Source organism: Rhinatrema bivittatum, chromosome 1 (genome assembly GCF_901001135.1).
Source record: "Rhinatrema bivittatum chromosome 1, aRhiBiv1.1, whole genome shotgun sequence".
NCBI classification, from domain to species: Eukaryota; Metazoa; Chordata; class Amphibia; order Gymnophiona; family Rhinatrematidae; genus Rhinatrema; species Rhinatrema bivittatum.
Window position 1 is genome coordinate 807,968,438 of NC_042615.1, and position 27,805 is coordinate 807,996,242.

The 27,805-nt window shown below is 46.2% G+C and overlaps 1 protein-coding gene across 1 annotated transcript in view; it reads right to left on the minus strand.

The window, feature by feature from the left end:
- The window catches only part of UBAP2 (ubiquitin associated protein 2), a 597,209-nt gene that overhangs the window by 154,790 nt on the left and 414,614 nt on the right, over positions 1 to 27,805 (minus strand). Inside the window, 2 exon segments of the mRNA XM_029581175.1 lie at positions 26,860 to 26,935; positions 26,938 to 26,980. Coding sequence (XP_029437035.1) covers positions 26,860 to 26,935; positions 26,938 to 26,980 — 119 coding nt within the window.

Below are 27,805 nucleotides of genomic sequence, written 5' to 3' on the forward strand. Positions count from 1 at the left end.
GTTGTCTTCATTCGTCCACCATAGGAGCGAGGACCGTAGTTGTTGAGTTACTTGAACTGGATAAGACAGTGGTTGAATGGCTTGTATCCACTGCCTTCTGAGTGTCCACTGAGTGACTCTCATGGCTAATCTGGCCATAGGAGTGACGTGAACTGTGGAGGCCATGTGACCCAAAAGAGTGAGACATTGATGAGCTGTCACCTGCGTCCGTGCGCGTAGAGAGCCTTCTAACGAGGCGAGTGTCTGTGCACGGTCATTTGGGAGGAAAGCTTTTGACGTTATGGTGTTTAATTCTGCTCCGATGAATTGCAACAGGTGAGATGGACTGAATTACATAGTCTGGGTAAACAAATAAGCATGGGTGTAGCTTGCTTATTGTGGCAGTTACTACTCCTAACTAATTAAGCTAGATATTTCACTTAGATGCAGCTCCAACACTTCTCTCTACATTAATGGTGGGGGTGGAAGGGAAATAGAACCAAAGGTTACTAAGAGCCAAGAGTAACAGATAAGTATGATGAAAAAAAAAAGTGTGAAGCTTGCTGGGCAGACTGGATGGGCCGTTTGGTCTTCTTCTGCCATCATTTCTATGTTTCTATGTGGGATTTCTGGTAGTTGATTAGGAATCCCAACGAATGGAGTAGATTTATCGTGAGCTTGAGAGAATTGAGAGCTCCTTGTTTTGTTTGGCTTCTGATGAGCCAGTCGTTTAGATAAGGAAAAACGTGCATGCCTTTCCTTGTGCAAGTGGGCAGCTGCCACTGCCAGGCACTTTGTGAACACTCGAGGTGCTGAGGCAAGACCGAATGGTAGCACCCTGTACTGGAAATGTTGATGTCTCACTAAGAAACGCAGATATTATTTTATTTATTTATTTAATTTTATATACCGACAACCGTTTGCACATCGTGCCGGTTATATCTGCGATGAGGATGAGATATCTGCGATGAGATCTGCAGATGAGATATCTGCGATGAGGATGAGATATCTGCGATGAGGAGGGAATATTGGAATGTGAGCGTAAGCATCTTGAAGATCCAGAGAACAGAGCCAATCTCCTTTTCGAAGTAGAGGTAACATGGTGCCCAATGACACCATCCTGAATTTTTCCTTTTGTAGGTATTTGTTGAGCTTCCGGAGGTCCAATATGGGACGAAGACCTCCCGTTTTCTTTGGAATGAGGAAATAACAGGAGTAGAATCCTCTGCCCTGCTGAGGTCGGGGAACTGGTTCCATGGCCCTGGCTCTCAGAAGGGTGGATAATTCTTTTTGTAAGAGTTTGAATTGATTTTTCACTGTCCAAGACGAGGTGGGTGGAGTATCGTTTGGTACAGTGAGGAAGTCCAGGTGGTACCCTTGAGATGTTATCGAGAGTACCTGTTGGGCTGTAGTGATGTGCGACCAATTGTGATGGAAGAAAGTGATCCGACCACCTACTGGCAAATTTGGGGTCGGATTGGTAGGTAGGCTTCTGTTCTCTGGTGAGATTTCAAAATCCTGAAGCCGGGCCTGTTTGCGGAGGGGGTTGAGCTCTAGGTGCTCTTGGTTGTCAGGTATGCGATCTTTGTGCAGGCCTTGATGACCTTCCACGGGTAGCAGGAGGATAGTATCTCCGTGGTCTATGATATGGCCTTTTTGAATCTTTCCTTGGAAGTCTTTGTGTGGATGTTTGGGACTCTAGTGGAGCAGAGAAAAGTTGACATAATGTTTCCAAATGTTCCTTCAGCTGGGAGACTGCTTCACGTATTTTATCTCCAAAGAGATTATCTCCTGCACAAGGAAGATCAGCAAGCTTCTCTTGCACTTCTGGTCTCAGGTCGGAGGCCTTGAGCCAGGCCCATTTGTGGGCATTTATGCCTGTGGCAGACATTCTAGATGAAGTCTCGAAGCTGTCATAAGCTGCTCTAACTTCATGTTTCCCAGCTTCTAGGCCCTTATAGATAATGCTGTTGAAGGAATCTTTAAATTGTTGGGGAAGAGATTCCGATAACTCCTGAATTTGTTTCCACAGATTACGCTGATATTGTGTCATATAGAGTTGGTAGGACGCAATTCTGGATACTAGCATTGATCCTTGAAACATTTTTCTGCCAATGGTGTCCAAAAACATGTGATCTTTCCCAGGAGGATTCGATGAATGAGGTTTAATTCTTTTAGACCTCTTTTGAGCTGATTCTACTACTACTGATTGGTGAGGTAGTTGAGTTTTCTGGAAGCCAGGAATATGCTGGACTAGATAGGTAACATCAGTCCGTTTATTTACAGGAGGTATGGTGCAGGGATGCTCCCATAGCCTGTGTTGCAAGTCTACTAGAACTTCATGAACTGGTATTGCCAGGACTTCCTTAGGTGGATCCACAAACTGTAATACTTCCAGAGTATTCTGTCTAGTATCTTCTTCGGATACTAGCTGAAAAGGGATAGTATCAGCCATGTCTTTGATGAAATTAGAGAAAGAGAGGTCCTCTGGAGGGGATTTCCTTCTTTCCTCTGGAGGAGAAGGATCTGAGAGGACTTCCTCCGAGGAAGAGTCAGTATTTGGATCATCCCAAGTGTCCGATGAACGTGGATGAGGAGGAGTCTATGGAAGAGGAAAGGATGGCATCGAGGATTTCACAGGTAGTCTCGATGGAAATAGTGGAGAAAACGATGGCCGTGAACGAGAGATTCCCGATGGACCTGGAGTAGGTTCAGGCATTGGTACTTCTTGTTATTTCTTCTTCTTCCATCGGTCTTGGCGTCGGGGCATCGGGTGGTTGCACCGGAATGGCGATGAGAGTGTCCAACTTCGCTAATATTGGTGCCAAGGACATATCCGGCACCGGCATTGGTGAAGGCATCTGTGTCGGAGAGGGTAATGGTGTCTGTGGATGAACCAGAACTGGCGATGGACTCTATGACGGTATCGGAATCGACACCGGTTCCACTCCTGTCACAGGTGTCGGCAATGGAGCTGGCATCGAAGGTCGAACCGTCATCTGTGCTGGCACTGAAGGCATGTCACGGAGTGTGTCTCGAACTGCCTGGCGGATATAACCATCCAGTTTCGCCCTCATAGCTGGTGAAACCAGAACAGCTATGGGGGGAGGCAGTGAAGGCGATACCGGTATCTCCACAGGTCCCTATGGAGGTACGGTTCCCAGCACTGATATCGGTGGGGATCGCCTATCGGTGGGGATCGCCTAGGAGTCGAAGGCCTCGAAGGACACAGAGACTCCTCTCTCCAAGGTTTCTTCGGAGTTGGTTCGATAATTGTCGAGGGAACTCCAGTTATCTGGTCCAATTCCGGATCCTGAGGCCTCCGGTGTCGATGACGGTGTTTCTGTCTATGTTCGACGCCTTTTTCGATGGTAGATACAGACTTTATCAATAACCGTGAAGGGGTCGGTGTAGGCCGATCACCTGCTTCATCTGGCAGACGTCTAGTTTTTAGGACGATTTTTCTAATCGCTCCAGCCGGAGACGATTGTCGAAGTTGAAGTCGAAGGCATCAGTTGAAAATGGAACAGATGTTCCATTTTTTCCATGTGTGCTCATCTGCCTTTCGGTGTCATCTCGACGTATCTCGGGCACGTCGAAACATCATGACTCTCGCCAAGACAGAGTACACACTCAATGTGTGGGTCCGTTATGGACATAGTGCGGGAGCAATTCGGGCACTTTTAAAAACCGGTAGCCATAACGAAGACTGGACAGCTGTCGACGACCTTATGACTCGGTTTAACAATAACGGAACCGACCGGAAAAAATTTTAAACACTCACCGACTGTGGAAAAAGGGAACCCCTACGGCGGGATAAGTTTTTTCCGAAATTTCTAAACTTTTTTTGTAGTGAATATTCACCACATAGGGCTCCTATAACCATGAGGCTAACAGCAGCGTGGAAAAAAGAAGACTGAAGGGATACCCCTGTGGCTCGAGGGATCATGGCATGCTGGGCATGCTCAGTGGGCTCAGGATGCCAGTCAAAAGTTTCTAGAAACTTTGAAAAAGTTTTCCGTGATAGGGCTCTGTCAGTGATGTCACCCATATGTGAGAACTAGCATCCTGCTTGTCCTGGGATAATATTTTTTACAGAGGTAGTGGATGTATGGAACAGCCTCCATATGGGGGTGGTGGAGACAAGGACAGTTATCCTGAATTCAAGAAAGCATGGGATAAAACAGAGGATCTATGAAGGAGTGGTAGAGATTATAAAGATGAATAGTTAGTGTGGATACGGAGCTTAAAACTGTATGGAATTTCTCTGCTGTCATGTTTCTAGAATCTCCACAAATCCCTATCTACTGTATTTTGACATCCCCAACAGCTACCCTCCTTCACTCTTTTCCTCCCCTCCTTGCCCCATCAGTAGACCAAGGATGGGGAGAGAATGCCAGCCTCCTTCTGACCCCAAGCATTAAACCCTTATACCTATAACATTCAGCCTTAGATCCTGTCCCTTAACCTCAGATCCCCACTAGCCAGCTTTGGATCCCGACCTACCTCAGAGCCTCATAACCAGCCAAGGCTCAGACCCACAACCCCCAGATTCAAACCCCTATCCCCTAGCTTTGCCCCCACCCCCCCTAGCCAGCCTTGGACCCTCCCAGCCTGCCTCAAACACCGAACCCCCATTTTAGAACCCATCTCCTAGCCTTGGATCCCCACCCAGCCAGCCTCAGATTTCCAGCCTTGAGATCACCACAATCAGTCTTGGACCTCCTAGCTCCAAGCCTTAAATCCCTTTCCAACCAGTCTTGTACCCTCCTGCACGCCTCTGATCCCCCCCCCCCCCCGGCAAGTCAGTCCTAGACATCCTCCTAGACCCCAGCCTTGAAATCCCAGCCTTGGGACCCCCAGTTAGCTTTGGAGCTTTGCCTCACACCCACAACCCCCAGCCTTGGACCCGACAGTCAGCCTCAAACCCCTAGCCCTCAGCAACTTATCCTGTACCTTCCTGGACGCACTCCTGAAAGCATGGCAGAGTTCTGTGAGCTTGAACTGTGCAGTCTATGCTTGTATTCTCGTGCTAAATCTCACAAGATTCAGCATGAAATTAAAAGCACCAACACATCTCAAACTTGTGAGTTTGAGCCTTGCAGATGTCTGTAGTCTCACGCAGAGAACCTGAAGTTGGTTCCTACACTGGAACTTAAGTTTCATATCATGTGCTAGGGATGTGCATTCGTTACACCTGCTTCAGTGAGTACGTACGTACCTCGCCAATTTTCTAGTACACGCGGGGAAACAGTATGCATGTATCTCATTATTAAAAATGCATGCATGCTCTCTGTTTCCTGCATGTACTAGAAAATTGTCAAGGTACATGAGTACAGCAGAGTTGCTTACCTGTAACAGGTGTTCTCCCAGGACAGCAGAATGTTATTCCTCACATATGGGTGACATCATCAGGATGGAGCCCTATCACTGAACACTTTTGTCAAAGTTTCTAGAACTTTTGACTGGCAGTTTTGTGAGGACTGACATCTTGCTGTCCTGGGAGAACACCTGTTACAGGTAAGTAACTCTTTCTCCCAGGACAAGCAGGATGGTAGTCCTCACATATGGGTGAATAGCGAGCTTCAGAATGCCCGAGCAAGTGAACCACAACGTGCAACAGGCACAACGACAAGGGTGGTTTTGGGAATGAGGGCAGCCTGAGTTTCACAGTGGGTCACAGGAAGGAAGTTGGGTTATTAAACTGGAAATAAATTACGCAGGACAAACTGGCCAAAGATGGAATCCTGTTTGCCAGCCTTGTCGAGACAATACTGAGCTGCAAAGGTGTGGAGAGAGCTCCATGTGGCAGCTCTGCAGATGTCAGCAAGAGGTACAGAACGGAGGTGCACTACTGACGTTGCCATGGCTCTTACTGAATGCGCTTTCACATGGCCCTGTAGCAGAAGGTAATACAGTCTTCCAGCCAGGTGGACAAGGTCTGCTTGCCACCGGAACTCCCAGCTTGAGCTTATCGAAACAGACAAAAAGTTGGGTGGACTTCCTATGGGCTGCAGTGCAGTCCAAATAAAATGCGAGGCTACGTTTACAGTCCAAGGAATGCAGGGCCCGCTCACCTGGGTGGGAGTGAGGTTTTGGAAAAAATGTGGGTAGTATTATGAATTGATTTAAGTGGAAATCAGACACTACCTTTGGCAAAAATTTAGGGTGAGTGTGGAGTACCACACGATTGTGGAGAAATTTTGTGTAAGGTGGGTAAGTTACCAGCGCCTGTAGCTCACTGACTCTGCGAGCCGATATCAAAGCAAGTAGGAAGAGCACTTTCCAAGTGAGATAAAGTAGCTCGCAGGAGTGCAGGGACTTGAACGGAGGTCACATGAGCCGTGCTAGCACAACATTGAGGTCCCATGCCGAAATTGGATGACGCAGTGGAAGTTTCAATTGTAGCAAGGCTCTCAAAGCGCCCTACAAGGGGTTGGGCCGAGATTGGGGCATCTCTTATTCCTTTGTGGTAAGCGGCTATGGCGCTGACATGCACTCAGATGGAGGAAATTTGTACGCCAGACTCAGAGAGGTACTAGAGGTAGTCCAGAAACCTTGGTGTGGGGCAGGAAAAGGGATCTACTTCCTTTGTTGTGCACCACAAGGAAAACATTTTCCATTTGGAACGATAAGATTTCCTAGTAGAAGGCTTTCGTGAAGCTACGAGGACCTGGGACACATTGTCGGAAAGGTTAAGGGATTATAGTATCAACCTTTGAACATCCATGCTGTCAAAGACAGAGAACATCCATGCTGTCAAAGACAGAGTTGGATCTGTGCCCAGGCGAATTGGTTGCTGGATTGAGAGGTTGCGTAGGATGGGAAACCAAACCTGTCGCGGCCAGTGAGGGGCTATGAGGATCATTGTGCCCCGGTCCTGCCATAAGTTCACAGGAGTCTTGCTGATGAGTGGAAGTGGAGGGTAGGCATTTAGAAGACCCTTTGTCCACGAGTGGGTGAAGGCATCCCTCAGTGGTGTCTTGCGGCATGCGGTGCAGAGTAGAAGTTTTCTACTTTGCAGTTGTGAATTGACGCAAAGAGGTCTACGTGCGGGCGGCCCCACTGGTGGAAAATTTGGTTCGCCACAGTGGGATCTAGGGACCATTCGTGGGAATGAAAGGTCCGGCTGAGATTGTCCGCCATCACATTGTCCACGCCCGCCAAGTAGGTTGCCCTCAGTAGCATGGAATGGGAGAAAGCCCAGGCCCAGATCTGCGCTGCCTCCTGGCAGAGCAGGTAAGAGCATGTGCCCCCTTGCTTGTTGAGGTACCATATCGCTACCTGGTTGTCTGTTTGAATTAGGATTACCTTGTTGGATAGGCAATCATGGAAAGCAAATAGGGCATATCGTATTGCTCTGAGCTCCAGAAAATTTATCTGGTGCTTTGATTCCGCCATGGTCCAGGTTCCCTGGGTTTGCTGTTGTTGACATGGGCTCCCCAACCGAGGTTGGAGGCATCTGTTGCAGTGTAATCTGAGGTTCTGGAGATTAAAAGGGTAGTCCTATTTGAAGACTGGACTCTTGTATCCACCGAGCTAGTGAGAGACTAAGTTGGCTGGTGACATGGACAATGTGGGCATATGTTGATAAGATTAGGACCACTGGGCCTTTAAAGTCCATTGTGTTATTCTCATGGCTAGATGAGCCATTGGGGTAACGCAGACCATGGACGCCATGTGACCTAGTAAGGTTAGTAGATGACGAGCTGTGGTGGTTCGGCGAGTCTGTAATTGCTTTGGCCAAGGTTGATCATGTGCGTGCTTGGTCCTTTGGAAGGAACGCTTTGGCTTGTTATGGTGTTTAAGTCCACTCTGATGAAGGAGAGGGTACGTGATGGAGTCAGATTTGACTTGGGATAGTTTATGAAAAACCCCAAGGATTGTAGTAGCTGTATTTATTTATTTATTTATAACTTTTTTTTATACCGAATTTCAAGTAACAGGATTACTTATCATTCCGGTTTACATTACAACAGTAGAAACATACTGACAAAAATATGTCTTACAATGAACAAGGATGTGAACAACTTGGAGAACATAACTGGGAAGAGAAAAATGTGAACATAACTGGGAAGAGAGCAATGTTAGCAATTACAGCGATTGGATAGGGTAAGGTTACAATAGGAGGGAATTAAGTAATGGAGGGAGGGGAAGAGCTACTGTGGGTGGGAGAATATAAGCTTAGGTCAAGGGTTGTGAAAGTCTGAGGCAGACTGTGGAAAGTCCGTGGCAGTCTGTGGAGGCTATAGTCTGTGGCAGTCTGTGGAGGCTATAATCTGTGATGGTTGGTGGAGGCTGTGGATGGCTCAAGAAAATTGTGGGTAGGCTTGAACGAATAGCCATGTCTTGAGTCTCTTCTTGAACCTGGTAGGGCAGTGAATCAGCCTGAGCTCGGGAGGAAGCAAGTTCCACTGTTTGGGGCCTGCAGCAGATAGAGCTCTTTTCCTTAAGGATGATTTAATGGGAGGAGCGTGTAGAGTGCCTTTTAGTGCTAATCTTATAGGGCGAGTTGAAGTGTGAAGTTGAAGAGGAATTTTAAGGTCCAGTGGAGTGTTGTTAAAAATAGCTTTGTGGGTGATTGATAAAAGTTTGTATAGTATTCTGAATTTGACTGGGAGCCAGTGGAGCTTCTTTAGGATCGGTGTTATGTGGTCTCTTTTGTTGGATTTTGTGAAACACCTTGCTGTTGCGTTCTGTAAAAGTTGAAGAGGCTTTAGGGTGTTGATGGGAAGGCCGTGAAGCAAAGAGTTACAATAATCGATTTTCGAGAAAATGATTGATTGTAACACTGATCTGAAATCGTGGAAATGGAGGAGTGGGTCGAAGCCTTTTTAGAACTTGGAGATTGTAGTAGCACTCTTTTACTGTGGTGTTGATGAAACCTGAGTAATTTAGTTGGTTATCCATGACGACTCCAAGATTTCTGACTCGAGGGGAGAAAACTGGGAGCTGTGAAGAGTGAGAATTGAATAGTGGAAGGTTACCGTCTTGAGTGATCAGGAGAAACTCTGTCTTGTCGGCGTTGAGTATTAAATTCAGGTTTGTCAGGAGGTTATTAATGGAGAGAAGGCAGGAGTTCCAAAAAAGTATGGTTTTGTGCAGAGACTCAGTGATCGGAATAAGGATTTGGACGTCATCTGCATATAAGAAATGGATTAAATTTAGATCAGATAGAAGATGACAAAGTGGGAGGAGATAGATGTTGAATAAAGTGGGGGATAGCGATGAACCTTGAGGGACCCCTAATGTGGAGCTGAACGGTAGTGATTCCTTGTTGTTGGTCTTGACTTTATAGTTTCTGTTCTGGAGGAAAGATTTGAACCAGTTTAGGGCTTTGTTTTTGATGCCGATCTCGGATAGTCTTTCGATGAGACAGTCACGATTGACCGTGTCAAAGGCGGCCGAGAGGTCGAGGAGGATGAGTAGGCAGGGCTGTTTGATTTCAAGATTCATGAGGATGTTGTCTGACAGAGATAGAAGAAGAGTTTTGGTACTACGGGATTTTCGAAAGCCAAATTGTGCTGGGGAGAGGATATTGTTATTGTCAAGGAATTCAGAGAGTTGTTTGTTGACTATTCTCTCCAGGATTTTAGCAATGAGCGGAAGATTGGCAATCAGGCGAAAGTTGGCTGGGTTATCTGTAGAGAGATTAGGTTTTTTCAATAAGGGTTTTAAGATGGCAAGATGGGACCAGGCCCTGAGATAGAGAGGGGTTGATGATCTGGGTGATAGGTTTAGCGACGTCTTTGGTGCTTGCTAGAAGAAGGTTCGCTGGGATCGCATCAAGTGGATGAGAGGATGGCTTGAGCTTTCTTAGAAGGTTTTCTATCTCTAGGGGGGATGTGAGATCGAAATCCTCTAAGCATGTCGTTAGTCATGAGGAGGATGAGGGAGCTTGGGAATTACTAGAGCTGAATGACCAAGCTGAAGGGCATGGCTGGTGCTGAGTAGGAACAGTGTTAACTGTACGGGAAGCAAGTAAGTTGATTATTTTGTTTTTGAAGTATGTGGCAAGTTCGGAGGCTTTTGACTCAGCTTTGTCATCTGGAATAGTTGAGGTTGGTGGTTTGGTCAGTGATGAGACTAGGGAGAAGAGAGCTTTTGGGTCGTAGAAGAAGTGATTGATTTTTTGAGAATAGAAGTCTCTTTTTGTCTGAAGAATGACGATCCAGTATTTATGCATGAGCGATTTAAAGGCCGAGAGGTTAGAAGAAGAGGGGTTCCTTCGCCAATTCTGTTCCTTTTTTCTAAGTTCACATTTCAGGTTGGATAATTGTGGGGTGAACCAAGGGTTTTTTTTAATCATTCTTGGCATTGATGACTGGTTATAAGAGGGCAGGTTGTGTCTGCCACTTTGTTGGTGATTTTTAGCCAAGAGGAAAGGGCAGAGTCAGCGTCTGAAGGGTCGATTTCTGTTTCGGTTAACTCCGAAGCTAGGTGAGAGATGAGGGTTTCCTGGTTACATAACTTTCTGAGTTGGAGTGTGGATTTCTATTTTACCGAAGGGGTTGAATGTTGGTTTTGAAGGGAGGTAGTGATAAGTTTGTGGTCTGACCAAGGAATTGGCAAACAATTGATATGTGAAGCTAGATTAAGGCCTTGGTTGATGAAGATGAGATCCAGTGTGTGTCCTGCTTTGTGGGTGGGTTTGTTGATGAGCTGTGTGAATCCCATGCAGTGGAGGGAGTTGAGGAAGGATTCACAGTTAGATGAGCGAGGAGTGGTGTCCACATGAAGATTGAAATCTCCTAACAGAATGGATGGCATGTCAATGTTGATGTGTTTTACAATGGGTTCTATTAATGGAGACGGGTCTGAGTCGAGACGACCAGGGGGGGCATAGATAAGGCCTATTTGTAAATTGGGGGATTTGAAGACTGAGAATTCCAGGGAATGTGAGGAGACAGATGAATGGAGCGACAGACCAAGATTTTTGTTGGCAGCGAGAAGCAGGCCGCCTCCTCTTTTTTTCGGTCTTGGGATGGAGAATATGTCGAAGGATTGTAATGGGAGTTGATTGAGGAGGACTGAGTCTTCGGGTTTTAGCCATGTTTCTGTGATGGCGCACAGGTCTGGCTGTTCTTCCATGAGGTAGTCATATAAAAGGTGGGTTTTTTTTTTGTGAATGACTGAGCATTCAGAAGAGTTAGGGAGAATAGGGTAAGACCCAGGAGTTGATTGAGAGGTGAGAGCATGATGGGGATGAGTCTTTTTTGTTGTTGCTGTTGTTGGGTGGTTGAGAAGCCGGGTTTTGTTGCTGTATGTCTCCTACGGTGGTGTATGGTGGGAATGGCTGAGAGGAGCATGCCTGTTGATGCGTGGGCCTTTAAATGGCGTGAGAGACAATGTGAAGGATGCTGGAAATCTACCTTGATAGGAGTAAAGTTGTAAAAGTATTGCAGAGACCGGTCCGGTCGGGTCTGGGGGCTGTACGAAGGGGCGTACAAAGGGGCAAGCCCCTTTGTTGCACGACGCCGGAAGAGCTGGCCCCAATTTGAAGGGCTTTTACCTTTTTTTTGATTGCTTTCATCAGTTCCTTTTTATTTTTTTCTTTCGGTCCCTGACTTTTGGCTTCTGATTTGTTGAAGCCGCGTGTGGGAGGGCCGGCTGGGGTCCCACGTGGTCTGACGGTCTGTACAGTGGTCTGACCACGTCAGACCACGTAGTCTGACGTGGTCTGTACAGTGGTCTCACTGTACAGTGAGATGGAGGGATTGAAGTACTACCTCCTTGGATGGACCTTTGAGTAGCAATCGTCTACATAAAGATAGACGTGGATGCTGCGTTGTCGTAGGTAAGCTGCTACTACTGAGAGGCATTTCGTAAACACGCGGGGTGCTGACGCTAGGCCGAATGGTAGCACTCTGTATTGGAAATGCCAGTGACCGACTAAGAATCTGAGATATTTGCGATGTGGAAGGGTTATGGCTAAATGGGCATATGCCTTCAGAAGATCTAGAGAGCAGAGCCAGTTTCCCTTTTGTAGGAGAGGGAGCATGGTGCCCAAGGTTACCATCCTGAACTTTCCCTTGCGGAGATGTTTGTTTAGGGCACGAAGATCCAATATAGGATGAATGCTGCCTGACTTTTTTGGAATTAGAAAATATTGGAAGTAGAACCCTTTTCCATGCTGCAGTCGGGGAACTGGTTCTACGGCATTGGACTGCAGGAGGATTGACAGTTCCTCCTTGAGAGGTGGAGAATGGTCGGTTAAACTCCACACCAGACTAGGTGGAAAGTCTGGTGGTAGCGTGAGGAAGTTTAGATGGTAACTGTGGGCAACCACTGAAAGGACCCATTGGTCCATTGTGATTGTGTGCCATATGTTGGCAAAGTGGCACAAGCGGCCTCCCATAGGAAATACTGTTGGAGGCGGGGGTTGACTCTTGCTCTTTAGAAAGGAGTCAAAAACCCGATGCAGGACCAGGTCTGTGGGGCTGGTTGGGCTTTTGGAGGCCTGTGCTGAAGAGGTTGACCTTTTTGATAGGGTCTGGTTGGTTGAGTCCGGGATGGAGGAGGGTAATACCTACGGGTTTTATATGTTTACCTCCTGGGATCCCTTCTGAACTGTCTTTTGGTAGTAGACGAAAAGTCAGAGGGAACAGTAGATAGTTGGCGCAATGTCTCATAATGGTCTTTGAGTTGCACAACTGCTTCCTGGATCTTCTCTCCAAACAAGTTGTCCCCTGTGCAGGGAAGGTCTGCTAACCTGTCCTGAACTTCTTGACGCAAGTCTGAGGATTTCAATCATGCCTATCGTCTGGCACTTATGTCTGCTGCTGACACAGTTTGAGGCAGTCTCAAAGATATTATAGGCAGCTCTGACTTCGTGTTTTCCAGCATCAAGGCCCTTCTGGAGGATGGAATTCAATCCCTCTTGAAACTCCTCTGGCAGGGATTCGGAGAAACCTGTATATCCAGACCTGTAAATAGCCTGTATATCCAGACCTGTAAATAGCCTGTTACAGTTTTAATGTTTCTTTTTCATTGTCTCCTGCACTATGTATATTCCTCCCTGCTTCCCCTCCCTGTTGATTGTAATTTCAGCCTTTCAGTTACAATGTGAACCGGTATGATGTATGCTTACTAATGCCGGTATATAAAAGTTTTTAAATAAAATAAATAATAAATAAATAAATCTTGAACCTGCTTCCAAAGTTTTCTAGAGTACTGTGTCATGAATAGCTGGTAGGCTGCTATACATGCCATCAACATAGAACCCTGGAACACCCTGCACCCAAAGGTGTCCAAGGATTTCTGCTCCTTGCCAGGAGGGACAGAAGAATGAGACCCAGGACCTCTTATCTTTCTTTTGAGCGGATTCGACCACTACAGAGTGGTGAGGGAGCTGGCTTTTCTGGAATCCTGAAGCTGACTGAACCAGGTAGGTAGCATCAGTTTTCCTGTTCACCGGTGGAACTGTACTTGGGTGCTCCCAGGTACGATGTAGCAGGTCAAGCAGAACTTCGTGGACTGGAATTGCCATCATTTCCTTGGGAGCATCCACGAACTGGAGAACTTCCAGCATCCTGTGTCTGGCATCCTCTTCAGTTTGCAGTTTAAAGGGGATGGTTTCTGACATTTCCTTTATAAAACTGGCAAATGAGAGGTCCTCTAGAAGAGAGCAATGTCTTTCTTCCAGAGGTGAAGGCTCCGATAGGATGTCCTCAGAATCCTGGAAGTCAGATGAATCATCACCCCAGGGATCGTTTGGCTGGTCTCCTCCACCCTGTGGTTCTTCCGATGGAGGGAGAAGTCCTAATCTAGCCAGATCAATTGGCGGCACAGATGGAATCGGTGGAGGCACTGAAATAGACAGAGGCGGCACCGAGGCCGGTGGAGGCACCAATGGTATCGATGTTTTCGATGGGCGTCGGGGTGGTAATATACCCGATGGCCCTGGAATCGGGTCCGGCATTGACGGATCACGATCTTCATCGTCCGATGATAGAGGAATCAGGGTCGATGTCGGTGGAGGAACCAATGGGCTCGAAGGCATTATCGGTCCGGAAGGCACAGGCATAGATGTAAGTGCTCAGATAAGGGTGTCTAGTCTTTCGAGTAGCGGAGCCAGCATTGTAGGTACCGGTCAGGTCTCGGCATAGGAGTCTGTGCCGGTGGCAACTGAAATCCTCAAAGCACTTGGAGGACTGCCTCTTGGACCATCTGGTCCAATTCCTCCCGGAAAGCTGGTGTGGGTAACACAGCTGCCGGGGTTGGAGGCTCCATGGGCACCGCCGGAGGGTCCACAGTAATATGTGGAATCTCGGCTCCCGGCACAGTTGCCAGTGGGGAATGCCTTGGTGTCCCGGGTCCAGAGGAGGATGGGGGCCCCTCTCCCCGGGACTTTTTGGTCGGTGGTTCCATCGATGTCGAGGGCTTGTCTGTGCCCATTCCAGAAGATGGGTCTCGTCGATGTCAATGACTGTGTTTTTCTTGGTGCTTGGCCCGGTCCTTCTCTGGCACAGAGGACGAAGATGTGGAGGCCTTTGAGCGAGATTATGCCAGTGACAGCCATTCACCAGTGTCCCGATGCTGAGACGTCGATGGAGATGGGGTCGATGACTACAATGGCTTCCGGCTCGGTGCACTTTTGGCCGGCGTAGAGGGGAACGAGCGCTTAGTTTTGAAAAGGTGTTCCATTTTCTCTAAGCGGGCCCAGTGGCCTTTTGGTGCCATTTGGGCATAACTGGTACACAGTTGGACGTCATGGGAAGGCCCCCAAGCATAAGACGCAGACGTTATGAGGGTCCATAATGGACATAGTCCTCAGACACTTGGGGCACTTCTGAAAACCGGTCACCATTTTTTGAAAAATAAAAGCGGCGCGCGGTCGTTGGACATCTGGCACCGATAGGAGCAACGTCGGGAACCGACTGCAAAGAACGAGGTAAATAAACTTACCGGCTTAAGCGGCGGTCGACGGTCGATGGGGGACCCCGGGATGGGGAAAACGTTTTGAAGAAAATTCCGAGAGGAAAAAGTTGTGAGAAATTCTCACAGAGTTCCTGAGAACCTCGAGGCAACTGCTGCGTGCAAAAAGAGACTGAAGGGGGACCCCTGGCTGGATGCAGGGTTGGTGGCATGCTGGGCATGCTCAGTGTGCCAGTCAAAGACCTAGAAACTTTGACAAAAGGGTTCCGTGATAGGGCTCCATCCTGCTGATGTCACCCATATGTGAGGACTACCATCCTGCTTGTCCTGGGAGAACTGCCGAAATCAATGTGATGAATGCACATCCTTATGTGCTTTAAATAAATTCTTGTTAGATATAATTTAGAGTTGCTGGCACTTTCATTTTTATCAAATTTCTGTGCCTTGAGCTTGGATGGTGCTTGATTAGCAGCACTGCTTTCCTGCTGTGTTGTTTGTGAACGTGACAATTCGTGACTGAATTTTTAATTGTAACTTAAATATGGACAAACAGAACAATAGAAGAGAAATAATACTAATAATGCAATGTGTTCTATTATTTCTTAGTCTTCTGTTCTTGGCTCTGGTGATCTTGGGTCTTTGGAAATGACCAACTCTGCGGGCTCACAGATCCTTGAGCAGCTGAAATCTCCAGGTTGGGGGCCAGTTTACAGCACAGAGTACTCAACAAAGCAGTAGCAATGCAAGCACCACCAGTTCCTCGGACATCAAATCCACCAACACCCAATCATCTGTTCTCAGATGGTTTGGTACGTAACTCTAGGTTTACTTGTGGCAATTTTTGCTTTCCTAGAGAATTTATATCTATTAAAAATACCTGTGGAACATTTTAGAAAATAAGCATTAATACATTACAGATAGCATTATGTATCAATACGCTGAAATCCATCTATGCCCCTAGGGAACACATCCTGAGGTCACAACTAATTGGCAGAGCAGTTTATCTCCATCTGATGGCACCGAAATATGTTATAGCCTCACTGAGATTTCAGCTGACACACTTGAACAAACAGTAATAAAATGTTAAATTTTGATTAGAAGAATCTAGAAACCTAGCCACGGTAAGATCTTTCCTATCCCTGAGTTTAGCTAAAGTTTATGTTAAAATCAAAGAGTCCATAACCTTAAGCTAAAACTTAAGCAAAAAATGATCAGATGAGCCCACTGGATCTATCCTAAGATCATTAATTACATGTCTAGATGCAGCATTAATACATAAAAACGTCAAGAATATTTTGACATGCGTTGGTTTGTCTACTAATTGTGCAAACCCATGCAAATGCATAGCATAAAAAAAAATACATAGCCGGAACCCATATCAATAACATCAGCCTTAATAATAAAATCTACAATGAAGAAGATCCAAAGGAATATTTCATTTTCCTTAGAAGCATAACAAAAAACAAACAAAAACAAAAAGAAAAGAAAAGAATCCCCATTTAATAAATACCCATGTCAAACACATTGTATACCATGGTTGAATTATTTATAGCTGCTGAATTTTATTGTCAATAATAACTGCAACACCTTCATCTTTCTGGTTCAAAAGAGACTGCAAGTAAATTTTATAAGCAATGGACACAGATGTGAAAATATCACTGTATCACTTCTGTACAGCCATGTTTCACAATGCAAAATATACCAATATTGTGATCAACAAGATCCATTATCATCCACCTTTTTGATCTCAGAATATGAGTATTTATAAGGCACTTTCATTTTGGAGGGTTGGGAGGCTTTGCTGAGAATTGAGGTTTATTACAAAAAGAACAAAACAGGAGAAAATCAGGAGAAATCATAACTGAAAATCACTGACAGGGCAAGATAACTATTTTAATTTCTTTTCCCAGCATCTCCATTGTTTTCTCCCTTCTCTCTCATCATCTCTTCTCAAACCTCTTCCCAGCATTTCCCTTCTCTCCTTCCCTACTCTTACATCCCTCATCCATCTTTTCCCAGCATTTCCTTTTTTTTTCATTGGTCCTAGCAGTGTCCTCCTCCCAGAAAGACACAGTTCCCCATGCCTCCTCCTCTCAGTAGCGGCTCCAGTGGCAACTTTACCCTTTCTCCCCAATGGCAAATCTAGAACTCCCTCCAGGCCAGTTCCATTGCTTATTCTGGGATCTTCTCCCAGGAACAGCAGTAGCAACTCTGGTCTCCCTCCACTGGAAGCCCCGGCTTTGGTGGTATATTCAGTCTCCCTGCTCCACCTGCAACTTCCTTCTTCCTCCTGCAGTGTGGACATGCGGTCATGACTGCAGCATGTATGGGTATGCTGCTCCTGTACTTTATTCAATCTATAAGTGAAAATGGTATTACTCTACAACATGAAGGATCCTAAATATCCACTACAGAAACCTGGCCAAACTCCAGCTTTGACACAGAACAAATTGGCAAGTTGACCAGAAAAGAGGAATGAGGTTACATCTCCTGGATTTGTAAGACTCTGTATTTTCCCCTCTGAACGATAACTTTCAGGAAAATCAGAGGAAAAAGCACCCTCATAGAGGATTAGTATAAAAACCCACTCCAAAACAGCAATAACCTCAAATGGTCAGAATGTGACTCAGCACTCCAACAGTACTTGAAGACAGTTTCTTAGTGGAGTTTAGCAAGTAAGCAAAACATGAAAGGGAAGACCCCCTTGTCTTCACCTCCTTCAGAGGTCAAGGCCACCAACTGGGCCAGGTCAGCTTTTACCATTGCCAGACCAGAAGTGATGTCACAATAAGTGGATTTTTTTTAAAGATACTGCTTGAGCTAAGTCCCCTCCAGCAAGGGTCCTGCTATAGGTTCAAAACATCCAGAAATTAGTGAAAGGCAATGAAAAATGTCCCTCTGAAAAGAGGCAGAGCCAAGAAAAAGCCCCAGATTGGCTTTTACCTCTGTTGGACCCTAGAGAAGTCATCTTAATTTTTTCTTCTCTCTGAAGTACAATCCTTGCTTCTCTCCTGCAGAGGAATAGGTTTGACCACACAGGCCTGTAAAAGGGAAGAGATTTCTGACCTAAGTTGGTCCTGTTGGAAACAGGGCCTCGATGCCCTTTTAGGCAGGCAAGTTGGAGGGATTTTCAAAAGGCATGAGTTGTAGTTGTCTCACAATCCAGCTGTCAGGTTACCAGATTTATTTGAGAAAAAAAAAACAAACAACCAACCAAACAAAAAGCCTTCAGCTTCCTCTCTATGGGGAGATAATCTAGTGCACAGCTGGAAGGCTGGATATCTTCTCTGGATGCTATCCACAATATGTATTTATTATTTACATCAAGAGTTTACTTATTGTAAACGGGGCTCTCCGTAGATAGCAGGATAAATTAGCCATGACATGTAGTGACATCATCCAACAGTGAACAGATCCATCTTTCTAGCTCAGTAAAACTTTTACTATTGACCATGCACAGGAGATCCTCTAGGCACATTGCCTCATGAGCCCCTTAGTTGATCACAGAGCTTAACTTAGCTAGGTAGTCAACTCTCCAGGGTCACAGGTGTATACCTGAAAGTAGTAAGCCACGATGGCACTAAGATACACTTTCACTGATGACATCCTCAGACCTGAAGAGGAGAGGGAATATAGGCGAACGGGTCAGATGACTCCATCTGACACCAAGACAAGAAACACTTCCATTTAAATCATACATTCTTCTATAGGATGGTGTCTTGACTGAGATCACAATGTCCTCAACCTCTTTGGAAAGTGGACAGTGACAACACTATTGAAACATTCAACATCCATGCAGTCAAGGATGAGGAAGGGGAGGTTAGCTGACAGATGACTCCTCTTGAGGTTAATAGTGCTAGATTGGTTCCCAGAGGGACTGGAGGGCTGATTAACAATTTGATGAGAGAAACCATGCCAGTCTGGCCATGCTGGGGTGATGAGGATAAGAATTGCCTAATCTTTGAGCACCTTCTGAATTGTCCTTGTCACTAGTGGAAGTGGTCGAAATGCATACAGAAAAACATCCAAAAGAGATCTTAATTTGCTTCAAGGAAGCATCTTTTTTGGCCTTCTTGTTGCTTTCCAGTGCAAACAAGTTGATGGATGGTCACCCCCATAAGTGGTACAACCTGTTTGCCACGCCTTGATCTACAGACTAGTTGGAATCTGTGCAGAGATGATCCATCATTATGCTGGAAGGTAGGTTGCCTGCAGAAAGGCCCCATGACCGAGGGCTCATTCCCAAATTCTTTGAGACTCTCAAAGAGTCCAGGATCCTGTGCCTTTTTGTTTGTTTACTCAGAATAACGCTACTTGATTGTCAGTTTGGATGAAAATTCTCTTTCCCTGAAGCAGGTGAGAACACTCTTGAGGTATGCTGGATGACTCACAACTCTAAGAGGTGGATATGAAGCAGATGTTCCATTACCAATTATGTTGTCTGAATTCAAGAAGAAACTATAATTGCTCACCACCCTCTGGTGGATGCATCCTTAACTAATATCACTTGATGAGGTAAGGCTCGAAGAGGAGACCCTATTCCCAGAACCAAGGGGGTCCAGCCACCAATGAAGGGATGTCATCATCTCAGAGTTACTACTGTGGAACGAGACCAGGTTGATTCAGCCGATCCAACTGAAAATGGAGGCCCCACTTAAGAGCCCTCACATTCAGACGAGTCAGAGATCGCTTGCCAGAGGATAACCAGAATTGTCCATTCTGAGACATCTTGCTGTTGCAAGTTCTGGACCTGCTGCTCGAATGCAAATTGATCTTTCCGAAGGAGGATGCTTTCTCTTCTAGCATCTAAGCCCCGATAAGCTTCGATTTTGGGATGAGGTTTTGATTTGGAGAATGACTAACAAGTCTAAGGAGAAGGATTTGAATAGTCTTCCTCAAAGAGTCCTAACACCCTTGCTTGAAAAGGTACTATCAGTAACTAGTCATTCAGGTAAGGGAAAATGCATATTTCCCGGCAATAAGACCTCTCATACTCCTGCCACCAAGCATTTCACTCCTAGATGCCGAAGAGTGTAAGCGGCAACTCATCCAGTTGGTGTACGAGTCCTTTGATACAGTGGCAAGATTCTCTGCAATGGGCAGTAGGGCATGCTGGGAGGCCTGACTGAAGGCTAGCAATCTATGGGAAGACATATAAAGAAGCTGGCCACATCCTGGTGTTGGGGTGACCATCTTTGGGGACAAGGTTAGAGAAACTGTCACCTCAGTTAAGGAAAAATATGTGGCCATCCATCCCCTGTCAGCAGGGATCAAGCAGCCACTCTCTTCCAGGTGGCCTTACTTTGCTTTGCTCAGTCCTCCTTTAGTATCAAACGGTTTTTATTATTATTATACAATCAACACAGCCAAAATGTAGAACCAAAAAGTTGGTCTGGAGAGGTGGTACACTGTCCTCCACACAGACCATGCAATAACAACTGCTCCACAGCGGTCAACCAACAACACCCCTTCCCCCCCCCCCCCCCAACCCTCCCACCCTCCCCCCCATGAAGGTGAAATGTCCAAAGGCAGAGTCCATGCACGTAGATTCCTGTGATACGTCCAGAGGCCATGTTGAATCTTCAAGAGGTGGATTCCACTGCAACCTCAGCAATCATTGATAACCAAACTTCGTGACTGGGGAGATAGTGATTGCAAATATGGGTCCCAAATCAGTAAAAATCGCCGGCGGGAGCGAGGATCCACCCGGGAGCCCAATTCCTCCATGCGCAACAAGTGATGCAAATGGTTGCGCCAAGTCCAAAATGAGGGGGGACTCGGATCCCGCCAGTACAATAAAATAACCTTCTTCCCCACCAAGCAAGCTTTATGTATAAAATAACGGGGACCCTGCTTCAAGGAAATGCGTGGGAAATGGCCAAAAAGGAACAGCAGTGGCGTTATAGGCAGATTAACCCCCAAAAAGTCCATTAAATAAGATGCGACCCGTCCCCAGAATCGGCGGACTTTAGGACACGCCCAAAAAGAATGAGAGAGATGCCCAACTGCTCCATGACATTTACCGCAAATTGCACTCTGGACCAAGCCGGAGCGATGAGCCAATTGGGTAGAAATATAAACCCTTCGCAGAAACTTATAATGCATCTCTCGGTAATACATATTAATAGTAATGTGATTGATTCGTCCAAAGCTTGCCTTTAATATGGGGATTGTAAGAGCAAATATCCCATCCCTATTCCAGCGTTCAAGCAATAATGCATATGGCTCAATTCTCGTGACACCTTTTAAAGTCTTGTAATACTGGGATAGCTTGGGGGCCCTCTGGACGTTAAACCTCAAAACCTTATCTAAGGAGGTAAGAACCTCCACCGGGCCAGGGTCCATCGGTAAGGACTGAAAATAATGCTTAAGTTGGAGGTATGGGAAAACATGAGAAGCATTCAACCCAAACCTAGAGCGCAGGTCAGAAAATAAAAGCAACTGACCATCATCATTTATAACCTGTCCCAGGTGAGTAAGATCCTGTGCCCGCCAGTCTTGGAACCCCTTGGTCTGGGAGCCTGGGAGAAAGGCACCATTCCCCTGGATAGGCAACAGGGGCACACACAACCGAGGCGTCCATAGCAGCTTGGTGACCAGCCGCCACGTAGCTCGAATCGGGGTAACAACTGAAGAATGAAGTAACACGGAAGGGAGTTCCCGGGCGGGAGCTTGAACAACATAAGAAAGAGCAAAAGGCACCACCAAGGCCGACTCCGCTGTTATGTGAACAGAGGAGGATTGATGTAACATCCAATCCCGTAGAATACGGAGATTGCATGCCAGATTGTAGAGTCGCAAGTCCGGGACTCCCAATCCCCCCTCTCCCCAGCGCTCTCGAAGATCCACCAACGAAATACGCGCTTTACCTCCCCTCCATAAAAAAACCCGTAGGGCTTTGTCAATGGATCGAAGATCCTGACGACTAAGCAAAAGAGGCAAGTTTTGCAAAAGAAATAGCCATTTTGGTAAGAGCACCATCTTAAATAAATTGAGACGGCCACACAGAGAGAGAGGCAAGGCATGCCAAGTGCGGAGTTTATCCAGAGTCACTTGAAGTAAAGGCTTAACATTAGCCACGTAAAGACCAGTAAGAGGGGAAGTAAGGATCACCCCCAAATAGCGGAGGGAGCCATCAGCCCATTTTAATGGAAAATCACCCTGCCAGCTCTCTCTAAGGGTAGCCGGAAAGGCTAATGCCTCAGACTTAGTCGGATTAAGGCGAAGGCCCGCAAAACTGCCAAACTCAGCAAGAAGCTGCATTAATGGAGGTAAAGAGCGCTGGGGTCTAGACAAAAAGAGCATCACATCATCAGCAAAGGCAACATATTTAAAAATTTCATGGTGCATGCGTATACCCCGTATCAGCCCCATATCGAGAATTGACAGTAATAAAGGCTCTAACTGTAACAGAAAAAGCAAGGGTGACAAGGGGCACCCTTGTCTGGTACCACGGGTTATAGAAAACACTTCTGAGTGAACATTATTGGCTACGATAACAGCAGTGGGTGCATGATATAATAAGCGAAGGGCATCTAGGAACCAGCCATCAAATCCCAACCTCTACAGAATATAGAAGAGTCAGTCCTCCTTTAAGAGATGCCCTTTCTGCCAATTTCAGAGATACTACCCTACACATTTGCTATTGCAACAGCAACTTCCAACTCAAGGATGCCTGCGTAAGATGTCAGCCTAAAACACTCAGTCTCAGTCCAAGCTAGGACCTAGTTTTTGATGAGTCCTATTTCTCAGGACCTGACCCCTCCAGTAGTTACTGCCGCCAAGCATTTCATGAAAATCCTCGGGGCCACCAACAAAACGAAGGGCAGAACCTTGTATTGGTATTGTGAATTCTCCACGGTGAATCTGAGTATTTCCAATGGGAAGGATAGATAGAGATGTGAGCATACACATCTTTTGGATCCAGAATACATATCCAGTTTCCTGTTCGGGGATGGTGTGGAGGATATATTCATCTTGAACTTCTCTCCACAACTCCTCCAAGTTTAGTATTCATAAATCAATCCCCATGATTTCTTAGAGATAAGAAAATGACGGGAATAGAATCCTTTGCCACATTCGTCAGGAGAGACTGGTTATTATTGCACACTGGCTAAAAAATAAACTTCACCTCAAAGATAAAGTTAGGTCAAGTGAGATGGATCTGGATTGAAGGCTGAATGTTGGTGAAGCACTAGAAGCTTGACAGAAGCACAAATGGTAACAAGATTCCACAGTTTTGTGGATACAACATTCCTTGGAGATCTTCCTCCACTCGTGGAAGAACAGATGAATCCTTCCCCCTACTGGAGGGGTCAGGTCCTGAGAAATAGGACTCATCAAAACTAGGTCCTAGCTTGGACTGAGACTGCTGAGTTGTTTTTAGGCTGACGTCTTACGCAGGCATACTGAGTTGGAAGTTGCTGTTTCATAGCAAATGTGTAGGGTAGTGTCTCTGAAATTGGCAGAAAGGGCATCTCTTAAAGGAGGACTGAGAAAAGCAAAGTAAGGCCACCTGGAAGAGAAAGGCTGCTTGATCCTGCTGTCGGGATGGATGGCCGCATATTTTTCCATAACCGAGGTGACAGTTTCTCTAACCTTGTCCCCAAAGATTGTCACCCCAACACAGGATGTTGACCAGCTTCTCATATATGTCTTCCCTTAGATTGCTAGCCTTCAGCCAGGCCTCCCAGCATGCCCTACTGCCCCATTGCAGAGAATCTTGTCACTGTATCAAAAGACTCGTACACCAACTGGATGAGTTGCCGCTTACACTCTTCGGCATCTAGGAGTGCTAGGTATATATCTTGCATTCTATGTCCAGGGACTTCATAATGGGTTTCAGCTTTTTGATGCAGTCATGTAAGTATTGACCATATAAAGTTGGGCATTCAGCATCGAGCTCTGGAAGACTTTTTTCCCCAAAGTTGTCCCGCAACCTGGAGTCCTTATCTGGTAGTGCGTTAGAAGATATCAGCGTCATTTTAGCCCGCTTCAAAGCTGACTCCACCCCTACTGATTGGTGGGACAATTGGACTAAACCAAAACCAGGAGACTGCTACACTCTGTATTTGATATTCAGCTTCCTGGTTACCAGGGGCAGAAGGCCAGATTATCTCACATTCTTACTTGCAGGTTCCATAAAATCTGATGAACTGGGATCATTACTTATTCAGAGGGAGTTTCCAATATCCTAAGTAGGGTAAAGACTTCCTTACAGGATTCATTATGCTTCCAGATGTTGACTGATTACCTTACCCAATTTTTCAAAGAGTATGAGAGGTCTTCTGGCAGAGAGGAATGCTTCAGCAAGTCAGGAAAGGGTCTGAAATAATCTCTGTAAACTTCTCTTCTGACCCGAATGGTGGAGGGATGCTAACCTATGACACCAATAAATAAGATGGTGATTGGGGACAGAGACCTTGGTCATCTTGGAGAGACAGCTTCCAGGGAAGGTCTCAGTTGGCTGTGCCTTGCATTTCATCTTCTGAATATTGGCTGGACTCCTCCAGCGAGAAGGATAGTCTGCCCGACAGAGGTTTGTGCTAGCTTCCTCCACTGGAATTTTCTGATAGGTGTTTCCATGGCATGGAAACAGGAGGGACTCCCACTTGAGGGAACAAATCCACTTGAGGATGAAGGGTGTCCTCATCACTGGCTGCTAGAGGTAAAGAGTCTTCACCAGTTCTGTGATCCACAGATTGATGTGTCCTTGGGCTGGAGTTGGAGAAGAGACATCCTCTTCTGAGACTAGTATAGGGTCACCCCCTTGAGAAGCATGTACCGGACTTCAGGTAGGGACCTCTTCTTGGCTGAACCAGCTTTACGGATGCATGGAGACCAAAGGCACGATAGAACAGATGGGTTCTGGTGTTTCCAGATATAGTGGAAGGGTCCAGGCTGGATGCTCTGGGCAGACAACACTAATGGAGCTTTAGAGGATCTGGGATCTGGAAACAGGAGGAAGGTCAGTGATAAAGGTGCAAAAAAACAAGGAGGGCACTTGTCAAGAATCCTCATCGGGGCCTATTGGAACTGGCATTGGCTGTTCCACAGACATCTGCATCTATGTAATTGAGAACTTCTGCATCAACAGCACCAATGATTTCCACATCGCTGGGGCCAAATCGCACTTCTTTGGCACCAACAAACCCTAAGAAGGAGACTAGGCTCAGAAGTGTGCTCTGGAGCATGTTAGCTCTGTGTCCAGCACTTTCATGCCTAGCTCAATCCTGCAGCCATGGCGGATCTGGGGTCTGGCACCGTAGGTGGGGGCGAGCCCTGCCAGAGATGTCTTTGCTCAACTTGGCAAGGAGGGAGCCAGAGGAGGCACTCCATTTCTTAACTAGCCTGTAGAGCTCCTCTGTCTTTCTGGAATCTAGAAGACATCCACTCACCATCATAGCAACTGGTGTTGTGATTAGGCCAGAGGCACTTGTAGCAGATGTTTGTGGCCATCAGTGACAGACCTCTTAGAACCAGAGTCTTAGAGAGTTTTTAAAGCCACTAGGTGTTGCCTTCCTGAACCCAATCTCTCAACTTTTATCTTTTTTGTAGCACTGAAAAGTGCTGTTGAGGGGCTGCTGACTGTCAGGCCAATACAGTAAAGTGCGGCCGCGGTTACCCTGCTTCTAACCCGCTTTCTACTCACAATTTGGCCGCGTTAGTCCAACCTGCGATTCACTATCCCTTTTAACACCCATCCTTACCGCTTCTTTAAATCAACGGGTAACCCTTTCCACCCGCGGCATGTATATGAGATGTAAACGATCGGATTAGCTATTCCCCTCCCATTCAGTAACATGCGCCCCGACTATCGCCCTTTTTAAACTGCAGTTTAGCCACGTCTTTAACCTGCTAATTACCGCCTACCCTTACCCCTGCTTTTAGAGGCAGAGGTAAGGGTAGACGGCAAAACTTTCCCCCAGCCCCCGCTCACCTGCCCTGGCCGCGACCCTGGGTGCCGGTCTCTGGGGCAACCCCAGTCCTCTCTCGCCCTCCTCCCGAAGCAACTTTAACCAAAAGGAAAACCTAAAATCCCCTCCTCCTGAAGCAAGGCGCAGGGCGAAAAGCGACTCGACATGTAAAGTATTGTGAATAAGTGTAACCAAAGTTAACTTACTTTTTCTTTCTTTCAACCCTCTCTGCCCTCCTCCGGAGGCGCGCACCGCGGCTCCCCTTTCTCCCGGGGGCAGCTGGCGGCAAAAGCGGCTTCCAGCGGCCCCCGCTGGCGAAGTCGGATGAACACACGTCCGTAGTGCATGGGCGCTCAAGCCAGCGAAAGCACATGAACGGGCGCGCGCGACGTCACGGTGTACGTTCATACGCTTCGCTGGCTTGAGCGCCCAAATTGACGGGCCCCCAAGTCAGCAAAAGTGTATGAACGTACCCGTTTTTAGGTTTTCTTTTGGTTAAAGTTGGGATCCACTTCCTGGTACCTGTCATTTCAAATGTCATTTGAAATGACATTTGAAATGACAGGTACCAGCGCACCCAGGATACTGTATAGGTGCTGTATAGCACCTATACAGTAAAATGGATTGCGCTTCATGGACGCGCGTTGGACGCGGCTTGCATTTGCATGCCATTTAATAGAGTATCGAGCGGTATGTGATCTGAACTGTGCGTGCGGCAAACGTGGGTGCGCCCAGCCCTAACGCACCTCTTTCTACCTTACTGTATCGGCCCGACAGTGAGGTAAAAAAGGAAAAGTAGAAAAAGAAAAGGATTCTCACAACAAAAAAAATAAAAGATTGAGGGGGCTCACGAGGCAGCACATGCGCAGAAACTCCGGCACATACTCAGTAGAACTTTACTGAGCTAGAGAGATGGGGGTCCATTTGGCACCATCAACTGACATCGTCACATGTCATGGCTAATTCAGCCCTGCTTGTTGATGAAGAATGAGAAACTTATTCACTATTATTCCTGCTCTTATTATTTTTCTCTTTCTTTACTGTTCATTCTTGGCTTTCTTTATTGCACTTTCCCTCTGTTTCTTACCTGTTGAGCTGTGACAGATCGCTAGTCTGAGGCAGTGTGGACAGCACTGCTGTTGCTGTGTGCTGTGGTGCTGAAGCAGAAGTGAAGAGGTGGTGGACACGGCGGTGGGCTGAGACCTACACTGGATACTGAAGGAGATGTTTCGGTCTTTGATGCCGGCACTGATGAAGTAGCTGCAACAGGTCAAAATGCTATCAAAAGACATTCAATATACTTGAAAAGTTGAAATTAGAGAGGATGGTTTACACAATTATATCACACAGTTGGAAAAGGGAAAAATCTCAATGTGGGGTAAAAAAATCAAACACTTAAAAGAAAAAAAAAAAAGAAGGGAAAGGAAAATTTCTAGAACAAGTCATGGTCAGAATCCTGAAAAGAGAAGACTTAGAAGTAAGAATTACATCTTCAAAGAGCAGTGGATAGAAAAACAGTGCTGGAATTCAAGGAGATCTAGGTCAAATACATGGCTAAGTTGAAAGGAAGCAAGGTAGGAAAGAAAATCAGCCAAAATGCATTTCTGGATGCAGACATGTTCTACAGCATTTTTATTCTCAGCATTGTTTTAACAATTTTTGTATCTTGTGATGTTAATTATAGGTTGGGGCATTATATACATCTTGTATATAATGCCCCATACTGTATACCCATACTGTTTGAAATACCAAAATATTAACCTTTGTGCTGGTACAGATACTTTGTTTTAGGAACAAATAGGAATAGAGGTGAGGGTCAAAGCTGGGGCAGCCGAAGCCAGAAAAACCTGTGCTAGGTTGTACTAAACATGCAGTGTCCCAGATGGGTACTTGGCTCACCTACTCTTGTCTCTGATAGACCTAACATTGGTGAAAACTTCTTGCAAACGCACACAATTGTACTAACTTTTCTCCTACTTTATTTATGAAATTAATGCCAATACAAGCATGTAACAGCAGTATAATAGACAAAT